Source organism: Leiobunum rupestre, chromosome 2 (genome assembly GCF_980474605.1).
Source record: "Leiobunum rupestre chromosome 2, qqLeiRupe1.1.hap1, whole genome shotgun sequence".
NCBI lineage: Eukaryota > Metazoa > Arthropoda > Arachnida > Opiliones > Sclerosomatidae > Leiobunum > Leiobunum rupestre.
The window spans coordinates 83031633-83044441 of NC_143385.1; the positions used below are offsets into that span (position 1 = coordinate 83031633).

General features: G+C 41.5%; 1 protein-coding gene across 1 annotated transcript; it reads left to right on the forward strand.

The window, feature by feature from the left end:
* Positions 1-346: 346 nt before the first annotated feature.
* On the forward strand, positions 347-5755 carry LOC149959755 (uncharacterized). Its single transcript, XM_090167381.1, has one exon. It carries the CDS (start codon positions 347-349, stop codon positions 5753-5755), a length of 5409 nt encoding a protein of 1802 aa, XP_090023507.1.
* The last annotated feature ends 7054 nt before the right edge of the window (positions 5756-12809 follow it).

Genomic DNA, 12809 nt, shown 5'->3' on the forward strand with positions numbered 1-12809 from the left:
CAATTTAATATCGTACTCGCTACCAATTTTTTAAAAACCTTTATTAATATAAGTGTTGTATCTAATTTTATCTCGTTAAAAATATTAATTTATCATTAAAGTCAGTTTTTACGTTTATTCAATTAGTTGTCGTATTATTTACTCTTTCGAACCCGCGGAACACCTTTAAGAAGTATTTCAGTCTGCTTCAAACCGCTCTCCCACAAGTCAATTTAAGTCGAATATTTAAATTGACTCTCCGACACTATTTCCTTCACATTTTTTGGTGCCGAAACCCGGGACTAGAGTAAATACGCGTTTAATTAGAATATTAATCTGTGACTAAACTCATAACTCTTACGTCACAATGACTTTAACTGAGCGCAACAAATTAATTAAAAAACGAGCACCAATTCGCACGTCAGTTACGAAGTTGGTCAATGAAGTCGAAGCGCAAATTGGAAAACAACAGCCAGACATCAAGGCATTCCAAGACGCTTTATCGCAATTACCAAGAAAACTCTCCCAACTTGAAGAGCTAGACGCGGAAATCGAAAGTCTTACGCCGGAGGATGACCCTGCTTTAGAGGCGGAACTTGAAAGTGCCGTAAAATATAACGACGACATTCGGCGCGCGCTTTCGCGCTCGGAAATTAAACTAAAACAAATGGAAGAAGTTTCAAGACCACCTCCAGCACCACCAAGTGAAACTACATCTACTGTTACCGCACCAACCGTAAAACTTCCGAAGTTAGAACTTGCCAAATTCGACGGTAACGTTTCCAACTGGATTAGTTTTTGGAGTCAATTCGAGTCATCCGTACATGAAAACGAACATCTAAACAGGTCAGACAAATTTTGTTACCTAAAATCATATCTGGAGGGTGCCGCGGCAAGATCCATTGCTGGTTTGGCCTTATCAGGAAGAAATTACGACTCCGCAATTGAAATCTTAAAAGAGCGCTTTGGCCGAGAGGACCTAATTATTATATCCCACTTGAACAATTTCTTGAATTTAGAGGCAGTAAAAAAGTCTACTGATGTCGTCAATTTAAGAAAATTTTATGACAATTTGGAGGTAGAAATCAGAAGTCTCCAAGCTCTTGGCGTGGTTACGCAGAACTATGGAATTTTATTGTCCCTCATTATTATGAAGTTGTTGCCTCAGGATATAGCGTTAGCGTTTAATAGAGAAAAAACCAACACCGCCGATTGGAACGTAAACCGACTCTTAGAATACCTACAAAAAGAGATTTCAAGTAGAGAGAGAACCCTTTCCGTACAAGGAAACGAATCGGAGACGAAAACACACCATCATCCACCTCCACCGAAGTACGTACAGTCCAGGCCTACAGTAAATCTCAACCGAGGTAAGGGTCCTTATAGTGCAGCAAGTCTCAGCGTAGGAACCTCTAATAAGTTTTGCATCTATTGCGAAGATAACACCCATTATCCAAGCGAATGCACGAAACTAACTTGGCAAGAGCGTAGAAAGATAGTAAACAATTTGAACCGCTGCTTTATATGTCTACGCCAGCGCCACCAAGCTAAAGATTGCGCAATTAAAAATAAAAGTTGCCGAAAATGCGGCAAACAACATCATACTTCCCTATGTAGCGAAATCGGAAGTACTTCCGCCCAAGGAACCTCAAACAATACATTCACTCAAGTAGCCAGCGCTTTAATACCCTGCGTCTCAACAGCAACTTCCGTCGAAGCTCCTGAAGAACCTCCAATTCCCAAAATCAAAAAAGGGTTGGTTTTACTGCAAACCGCTCAAGCATACGTCTCTAACGTCAATGGGAAGAAATCTACAAGAGCGCGCCTCGTTCTGGACAATGGAAGTAGCATAGCTTACATTCAAGAAGATCTCTCGCGTCAACTTAACCTAGAAGTCCTTGGCGAAGAGACACTAGACGTATATCGCTTCGCATCGGCTATACCCTTCAGAATTACACGCCGCAGAGTTCGAATGACGTTGACAAACATCAATAACCCTTCTAAGTCGATCATCATCGATGCCATTGAAACTCCTGAAATCAGCGGCCCGGTATTTTCTCATCCTGACGCCGGGACGGTAGCTGAAATGGATCGCCGCGGAATGCCAATCGCCGATCCCAACGCCTCTCACACCAGAGAAAACCTCTCAGTCGACATTCTTATCGGCTCCGACTACCTTTGGAAAATCCTATCAGGAACCACTGTCCGAATGGGAGAAGCCCTGGTAGCCCTCGACTCCCTCTTTGGCTGGGTAGCAACAGGAACTACTCAAGCCCCTCCTATATCCGTTGGAGTACACATCGTCGCTGCCATGGTCACTACGTCAGAAAAAGACTCTCTCTTAGACACCCAACTCCAGAAATTTTGGCAATTGGACGCTATTGGAATTCAAGAAGACAATTCTACCAAAACTGGACATAGCGACGTACTCCAACACTTTGAAGCTACCACAACTTTTCAGGACGGCCGATATTGCGTTTCGCTCCCATGGAAACCCAACCGGAATCAGCTTGGAGACAACCTAGCGGTCGCAACCAAACGCACGCGAACCCTCCTTCTAAAACTGAGACAAAATCCGGAACACTTCGCCGCCTACGACAGTATAATGAAAGAGCAACTGGAAGCCGGTGTGATTGAAAAGGTCGATCCAAACCTCCAACGTGGCGAATCCGTATATTATTTGCCTCACCGATCCGTCGTCAGAGAAAATCACGACACTACTAAAATACGAATTGTATATGACGCCTCCTCGCACGAAAGAGGAATTCCATCACTTAATGACTGCCTCGAATCAGGGCCCAATCTAAATCCCGAGTTACTAAATGTATTGGTCCGGTTCCGAGAAAAACGTTACGCTTTTACCGGAGATATCGAGAAGGCATTTTTGCAGATCAACATCGACGTTCCTGATCGAGATGCCCTCCGCTTTCTTTGGGTTGAAAACATAATTCAACCCACGGACTCACTACTGAAAACCTACCGATTCGCGAGGGTGCCATTTGGTGCAACGTGTAGCCCGTTCCTTTTAACGGCAACAATACTACACCATCTGAAGTCTTACGAGTTAGAGAGACGAAAAACCTGTCGGATTTTGAGAGAAGGTCGCTACGTAGACGACATAGCCGATGGAGATGATGACGTCTATGAGGCTTACCGACTGTCACAAGACGCTACCAACATAATGAAAGATGCAGGAATGAATCTCCGCAAATGGAAGAGCAATTCTCCTGAACTAAGACAGCTTTGGGGTAAAGAAGATGATACCACCCCTCTCTCACACCAACCATCTCTCACCAACACCCAAGCAGAAAAGGTCTTAGGACTTTCTTGGAAGCTACAATCAGATTCTATTTACTACGAAGTTACCCTTCTTGCGCAGTACCTCGCTGACCGACAGTTGACCAAAAGATGGGTTCTCAAGGCCGTAGCCCGCATCTTTGATCCGCTAGGTCTTTTAGCACCCTTCACCATTCGTGCTAAGCTTCTATTTCAAGAGCTTTGGCTTAGGAAACTTTCGTGGGACTTCGAACTACCATCAGATCTGGCACAGAAGTTCAATAACTGGTGCGAAGAAATAACGCAACTTAAAAACATCAATATCCCTCGATATTACTTCGTTGATCTCAAGGAAGGAAGTCCTGCCTTCTACGAACTGCATTGCTTCGTCGATGCCAGTGAAAAAGCATACGCCGCCACTGCTTACATTCGGTACCCTATCAACAACGAGACTTTTGGAACCTCCTTGATCGCTTCCAAGACACGCGTCGCTCCACTTCAGAAAACACCCACCAGCAAAACGAACCCTACGACACCTGGAACCAATCATTACACTCCAGAACTCTCTTTGCCTCGCCTCGAACTCATGGGGGCACTCCTAGGCGCTAGATTAGTAAAAACATTGGAAAACATCTTATCTACACCACCTAGTAGCGTGACACTTTGGACTGACTCTACCATAGCTTTGGCTTGGGTTAGTGGAACCACTGCTCCATGGAAACCTTTCGTATCGAACCGAGTTCGCGAAATTCAGTCAATCACCAACCCAGACCAGTGGAAGCATTGTAAGGGTATCGATAATCCTGCCGACCTTCCTACTAGGGGTCGTACAATAAACGAACTCGCCAATGAGTCCAGATGGTGGAATGGGCCCGAATGGCTTACCAAACCACTACCGAAAATCACCAAGAACCAACCCATCGAAGAAAAATCAGCGAAGGAGGATCTTACTCAAGAACTACGAAACGCCTTCCGTACCGTCAGCTCGGTCCTGACGGCAGCAATGTCTCCACCGAGACCAGTTTTAGACCTTTCACGGTATGGCACTCTAACCAAGGTTTATCGAGTAACAAGCTGGATCCTTCGCTTCGCGAACAACGCCCACAAAACGAGAAGAAAACAAGAAGGCCATCTAAACGCTGACGAAATTTCACAAGCCGAAAAGTACTGGGTAAGAACTTCTCAGCAAGAGAGTTTCCCAGAAGAAGTTACTGCTTTCAACGAAGGACAGAAGATTTCCAAAAAGTCAAAACTTCTAACACTCTGCCCAGTTCTGGACGATTCCAACCTTATTTGCGTAGGCGGACGGCTAACAGGCTCCAACCTTACCTATCGGGAACGTCATCCATGGGTACTGGACCAGAACCACCGACTATCAGAACTGATCGTCTCGCATCAACACGAGCGTATACTATGCGCAGGTGTTAACGACACTCTCGTGGAAGTGAGAGAAAAATTTTGGATACTAAGAGGACGACAGTTAGTCAAACGCGTCGTTAACAACTGTCGCAAATGCAAGCGTTTTAGAGTGAAACCTGGCATTGCCGAAATGGCCCCCTTACCTACAAATAGAACGACCGCAGCTCCACCATTTTCCATCTGCGGATTGGATTTCGCAGGGCCCTTATATGACCACAAAGAAGCGAAGTGCTACATTGCCCTGTATACGTGTGCAGTAACACGAGCGATTCATTTAGAGCTTGTCTCTGACATGAGTGCTGACAGATTTCTACTCTCCTTTCGTCGTTTCATTGCCCGCCGGGGAATTGTCAGTCATATTTACTCAGATAATTCGAAAACGTTCTATCGTGCTGACACCGATCTCAAAGAACTATTCGACAATTTACGCCACCCGGAAGTAGCGAATTACTTCGGAAACCTACGCATTTCTTGGAGCTACATCGTGGATAGAGCCCCCTGGTGGGGTGGCTTCTGGGAGCGAATGGTTCGCAGCGTCAAGATCCCACTTCGCAAGGTCATGGGAAAGGCTCGCCTCGACCAGGAGGAACTAGCTACAATGCTCACCGAAATTGAAGCCATCGTCAACTCCCGACCGATCAGCTACCAATACCAAGATGCAGGAGAACCAGTCCCATTAACCCCCGCTCACTTCCTAGTGGGAAACCGACTCACATCTCTCCCTTCCAGAACCTTCAAGGAGAACGAAGTCATTGACTATAGTCGCGTCAATTTAGTCAAGCGCCTAAAATATCGACAGGTCCTTCTAGGCAGATTCTGGGCTCGCTGGAAGGACAATTATCTACTTGAACTTCGTTCAGCCCATCATCGCCCAAGGTGTAATCCGACCAAAGAATTCAAGGTTGACGACGTCGTACTCATAGGAGAACCCAAGCAACCTCGTCTTGATTGGAAAATCGCCCTGGTTATCGAAACCTACTCCGGTAGAGACGGAAAAATTCGTTCGTGCCTGCTTCGCCTTCCCAACGGAACGGAGATGAAACGACCTATCCAACTACTCTACAACTTGGAACTTTCTTGAACCCATTGGTTCAAGGGGGGAGTGTTAAATTAACGAACCCTTAATTCTAAATTTTAACAACTTAACTTTGAATTTAAACTTAATCTAAACAATATATTTGTAAACCTATATATATTTTCACATGTATCTCTCTCTTTTTATTCTTGTATATTTCAACCAAGAATAGCCCCATCCATAAATTCCGCTAGCCTCGCTAAAAAATATTCCTAGCCTCGCTGGTTTTTCTTATTAACTCGTCAAAACTCCTTGCTCCACCGTGTTAAAATCGTCACAGTATCTCTTTTCCTTTCTCGCCAAAGACGGCCCAAAGACAACTTGACCCCACTTTCTAAAATAGGACGGTCCATTGTGAACTTTGACGGAGTTTTTATGACCTCCAGTGAAGCTAGGAAAAGCGAAGCTTTATCTTTAGTTCGAACCCTAAGCTTCAACCCTCTAGGTCACCAAAATTGCCTAGAGCCTTCAATTTAATATCGTACTCGCTACCAATTTTTTAAAAACCTTTATTAATATAAGTGTTGTATCTAATTTTATCTCGTTAAAAATATTAATTTATCATTAAAGTCAGTTTTTACGTTTATTCAATTAGTTGTCTATTATTTACTCTTTCGAACCCGCGGAACACCTTTAAGAAGTATTTCAGTCTGCTTCAAACCGCTCTCCCACAAGTCAATTTAAGTCGAATATTTAAATTGACTCTCCGACACTATTTCCTTCACAGGCTCCGCCATTGTTTTTGTTTACATCGACTCCCGTGTTCAGCATGGTACAATTTTAAAGCGTTGCCAAATTGTTTTTACAAATAACGAGAAAAATCTTAACAAGGTTGACTCAAATCATTCAATAGAATGTCCATGATCTATTTTAAACTTGTTGGTTCCTTACGGTTAACATAGCCAATCAACTCAACCCTTAGTTTTTAGCAGCACGCGTAACCATATTAAGGGTAAGCCTTGCACATACAGTATAGGCTCTGGTACGTATTAATAGGAATCGGTTTTATTAGAGCATTTATATCAGTTGTGCCCAAATGAAATGACGATCTCAACCTTCAATATGTTTACTTAAAGGAAAAGTCCAGGTTGGGTAAAACTTGGATCTATTTGAAAGATCATGTTTAAATATTCTAAAAAATATCAGTCATAAAATTGTATCTTTTTTTAATGACGAGAAATTAATTTTTAAACGAGCGAAATTTACCCACCAAGCAATCTGCCATTTTCTTTCGCGGTGACGTTTTAGGACTTTAATCACGCGCTGTTCGCGCTATAACAGTGCTCTGTTCCCTGCGCACGCTTGCTCCGCGTGCGGTCTGTCTGAGGGAAGACGAAAGAAAATGGCAGCTCGCTTGGCGGGTAGATTTCAGTCGTTAAAAAATATTAATTTATCGTCATTAAAAAAGATACAATTTTACGGCTGATAATTTTGAGTATATTTAAACATGATCTTTCAAATAGACCCAAGTTTTACCCAACCTGGACTTTTCCTTTAAATATAAAAATAATTAGATTAGATAATAATCTTGGGTTTTATCTTCCGAATGAAATTGTTGAAAAACATGTTGGATTCAGCTGGCTTCCAGAGAGTCGCATTTATGAGCTGTCAGCGTCGCTAATCAGGTTTGAGCGGTTCTATTTCCGAACTAATATTCCGTATTTTTGTTTTCGACTTTAAAGCTACGTTCACACGTAAGAGGTAGGAAACGGTTTAAATCAGATCAATTAAAATGATTTAGCCAGGTTCACAAACAATTCCGTCGAAACATTTAATCGTTAATTGGCGCAGCTCCTTGTGCAGGAAGCGATTCGTCCCAGTTCCAGGAACTGCGTCGTCTGACCTGCCCGGATTAAGCCTTCATCGTTTCCTCCGAATTGTCTCGTCTCTTATTTCAATTAAAAGACTTTAACCAACATACACTTCAGCTTAAAATTTAAGAGAACGAGGTTTTGATCTCAAATACGAAAATAACTTCCTCCAGAAACGAAGCGAGAATTTACTGTAGCCAATTTTAATTTTCGTGTTAGTAATTGCTCATTATTTCTCCGAAATAAGCTTTTTTACTTTTAAAGCATTTTAATTTTCAATTGGCTTTGAACTGTTACCAGAAACATATTTGCGACCAAACGAGTGAGGACATAGGGGCATTGTACTTCGATTAAATCTGGGAGGTTATAAGATATGGATTGGTCGCAACACAAATTTTGCTGGTCTTTGGCGAAAAGGAATTACCAAAGAATGAAATAATTTTTGTTTGCCTAAAACTACTTTTGAAACAAGAAGGAGCAGGTTTTACAAAATGATAAGATGAAATAAATGATTTACAAGATAGTGCGATACCCAACAGCCTTTTTTAACAGAGATTGTTCGTAGACGTCTAGATAGTTTAGTGCAGTGGAAATGCTGGAAACTCCAAGATAGGTAGCCATTTCTAGATATTCGATCTTCGAAGGCTGGTTCACACGGGCAATGTTTTCCTGATTTTCTCTATTTTCTCGTTTTACCACCTTTTCCCGTTGTTCTGGCGCACGGGAAAACGGCTGTACACACGGACCAAATTTAACGGATTTTTCCGCCGTCAGCGCTGCCGGTAAACGAGAAAACGGAGAAAAAAATGTTGAAATATCTGTACTTTATTTTCCCGGTTTTTGAAGCTCTTTGAGTTCGACTAATCAGCGAGCGTTTCGCTGTCACGTGATATAAGGAGCGATTTTGAAAGTCTTTAAAAGTATAGGCTTAATAATTTTTGCGTCTACCACGTGACGGCATAACGCTCGCTGACTGGTCGAGCCCAACGTCCCTCAAAAATAGGTAATCCCGTTTCCTCGTTCCCCGGCAGCACTCGCTGTGATAAAATCTGGCAAATTTTGTCCGTGTGTACAGTCGTGTTCCACGGGAAAAGGCGGTAAAACTAGAAAATGTAGAAAACCAGGAAAACACTGCCCGTGTGAACCAGGCTTTAGTCGTGTACGGTAGGTTTGGATTCATAACGAGAACACCGCTTTTCAAGGGACTGAAGGTAAGGTTTTATTCCGAGATGCAACTGGCACTCGTGTCGATGAGCCGCTGCATTTTAGTCGCTGAGCTCGCCAAGCCCGCAAGAAGAGTGCCATGATAAAACAGTGGACATCCAGTCGGGCAGTTTCGGTCAGTTGGAATCCATTTTGTAACTGGGATAGTCGTCGTTTAAGCGGAACTAAGTAGAGGGTGAACAACAAAGGAGAAAATTTCGAAAAACCAACTTTAAAGCTATTTCAGATATTTTGAAAAAATTTAAGAGTCATTTGAAAAATGGGATTGGCACACCTCTTCTAAATATTAAAGGAAAGGTCACCGTGTATTTCTTTATAAATAACTTGTATATATCAGTAATATCAAGTATGTATTTATTTATACTCGGGGAGAATGAATATGTCGAGACTATCGACGGACACGTTGGTGCCCTAACCCCGTCACGCTAATGCGGGGGGGGGGGGGGGAAAGGAGGCGGTCTTATTTTTTGCGTCCTCGCAGCAGCGTTAATCGCGTCGAAAAACGTAAGTTTTAAGAACCAATGAGATTGCAGTATTATTTGATTTTATTAAAGCGGAGGAGCATACCGGGGGCCCCAACAGGTGGAATTGGAGAAACGCTGAAATTATCTCGACATATACATTCTCCCTGAGTATAAATAAATACATTCTTGGTAATATGATATATCGTTTAAAAACTATTCATTTTAAATTCGTCTCTAATAGAGTTTAGTTACGTAAAAAGTAACTTTGATGTATGTTCGTCGTCCCCGCAATATACCCGGTGAAAATTAGCATGTGACTGACATCATCTAATAGGCTCTCTTACGATCCAATCGCGGAGTCACTTTTTCGTCACATGGTCCAGGCTTTGATTTGATTGCCCTGGGCATTTTTTCTCAAAAACTATATATCCTGGAAATGTGAAGTTTTTTGGATACATACAATTGAGAAAGATCCTTGCAATTTGTAATTTCAGAAAAAATCGTGGAATTTTTCACGGTTTTGGCAAAATTATTTGTTACCGCTAGGTGGTAGACGAAAACTTTCAATGAAAAAGTTGTAAAGAGTACTGACAAACTTTAAATAAAGTTTTAAATAGAGCATTGGCACATATTACCAGGTCGCGTGATTGTAGAGGTCCAATTTGGATTTCAGCAGTCTCGAATGCGAAAAAATAATCAAACATGGTCGGTAACTAGCGAAGCTGAAACAACAAAATGTTCAACCGCGCTAAAACTGATTCTTAGTGCTCTTTTCAGTGTGCCTGGTTGTTTTGCCTTATTGCACGGGGGGGGGGGGGCTAAAATGTCTTCGTTTCCCCACTCATTCCACTACCACTGTGTATCTGCCTGGTAACAACGGCAAAGTTGTTAGCTAAGTTTAGCTCAAAGGTAATTAAGATTTCAATATCTTTAAAAAGGAAAAATACGGCTTATTTCGGAGAAATAATGAGCATTTATTAATTCGAAAATTAAAATTGGCTCCAGTAAATTCTCGCTTCGTTTCTGGAGGAAGTTATTTCGTATTTGAGATCATAAACTCGTTCCCTTATATTTAAAGCTGAAGTGTATGTTGTTTAAAGTCTTTTAATTGAAATAAGATACGAGACGATTCGGAGGAAACGATGAAGGCTTAATCCGGGCAGGTCAGACGACGCCGTTCCTGGAACTGGGACGAATCGCTTCCTGCACAAGGAGCTACGCCAATTAACGATTAAATGTTTCGACGGAATTGTTTGTGAACCAGGCTAAATCATTTTAATTGATCTGATTTAAACCGTTTCCTACCGCTTACGTGTGAACGTAGCTTTAAAGTCGAAAACAAAAATACGGAATATTAGTTCGGAAATAGAACCGCTCAAACCTGATTAGCGACGCTGACAGCTCATAAATGCGACTCTCTCGTAGCCAGGTGTGAGCTTGGACGAATAAATTTATTCGTCCAAGGTGTGAGAGACTGTGTGACAGACCAGTTTTTCAACAATTTCATTGGGAAGATAAAGTTCAAGATTGCGCTAAATTAACACGCGTCAAAAACAGTGTCTTGGTTTGTTACAAGTTCTTAAAATGGGAAGATTTTAACTCAAATATATTTTAGGTCTGTTTATTATTTTCATATTTTAGTATATTTTCTAGAAACACATTTTTAAAGTTTTGCAATCGTCATTTTCATTTGGGCCCAACTGATATAAATGCTCCAATAAAACGTACCAGAGCCTATACGTGCAAGCTATAGGTTACTCTGAATATGGTTACGCGTGCTGCTTAAAACTAAGGATTAGGTCTATTTCGTCGGTCCGTTGTGATTTAATCTATATATAGAGACCAGGTATAAACAAATTTACAATTTAAAAGGCCTAAGTTTTGTTGTTCGATATCGCACTGTTTAGAACAAATATTTTTATTTGGAAGTTTTATAACAATTCTCTGGGAAAACATAATTCATAAATGCCAGAGCCTAAACGTGCACCTTTACCATGAATATGGTTACGAGTGCCGGTAGATACTAAGCATTTTCGTTCTGTTTTGATCCTTTTGAAGTAATAAAACCATCGTCGTCTTTAAGGTGAATGACTTGGTTGGACTTGAGCATTGATTTTGGTTGACATTTTTAAATACGCAGAATGTAAAGGTGGGGAAGAGACGGTGCGTTATTTCAAATTTGTTGTTAATGTTTTTCCAACTTGAGCAACGGTTGGAATAGTTTCGTTATCATCATGGAATACGCACCTCCGTGGATCTCTGTAATTAAAAGGGTTGAAATTAATTTTGGAATATGGCGTAATTACGCCTATTACGACGGAGATAATTGTTCAATTTTTGTGCTTCGTGGGATTCTATTGGACTTCAAATCGTATCAGGGAAATTTCCCTAAAGATGAATTGGGGAATGTTTAACAATAGTTTTGGATGGGAGACTTGGAGTTCAACGCCTCCCTCATTTAAAATTAAAAACAAATGTCTCTAGCGTTACCCCGGAGTTCTGATCATAAAGATCGCAGTGGATATCGCGCTTATATAATATCAGTTTTCGCGAGCTGATGACCAGATTTAAGTCCAAATTTACGTGTAACCCAATCGTCAACCATCAGGGTGACGTATAGTGACTATTGTTTGCTACAGACATCTTCATAAGCAGCTTTCTTGTTGTAATCTGATGGCACAAAATGTACAATCTTTTCTGCGTTCTACAACTATCAACGGAGAAAAACCGTTTAGTTATCGTTGAGTTCTTTTAATCAACGCTACGAAACAAATATCTAAAAGTTGTTGTACGATTTATAGTTCGCTGACTTAACGAACAAAATATCGACTGCTACCCCTCCTTTAACTTTGTCGAATGACGTCACGACACCGATGAGCAACGGAAAAACCATCTCGCCCAGCCGATGTTTCCGCTGAGTCTCCGATGATCAACGTGACGTCAAAACCAGATGTCAAAAAACCCGTTCAGCAAAAAACCGCTAACCGTTGAGCTCAGCGCTGAGCTTTTTTAGAGTTGCTGAACGCAGCCCTTGATGAAACTTTGTTGGCGGGTTCGGTTGTAGCCATTGAATTGGGAATAATACTGCTAGAATTACAATTACCATTTCGGTTGCCATGGTTACGCGGGACCTGTTCTGAGAAGACTGTACGATATTCATCTTTATAATTGGGCGGTAGCGCCATCTATATTTTGTAAAGTTATATGATTCGCGCAAAAATTCAATTGCAATATAGTTGCCACCACTAGAGACAGATGCCGCCACGGTTGAACGATATCGTTTAAAAAGTCTCCATATTGAACGAAATTGGTCCCGCGCTAGCCAGATTTATTTGTACCTCTATTTATTCCCAACTCAATGGTTGTAGCTGTATTTGCTGGGGATTAGAGGTTTTGTTTTTATTGTAAGGGTTATTTTAATTATGTTTCAGTTAATTCACTCTCACGTTATAGCTCAATTTGTGAATCGAATATACATGACCCTTAGCGTGGTAAACTCGAGTATTTATTCATAACACAGTAACCTTGCCTTTTTAGTAGCACTTGGCGTAACGAGTTCAA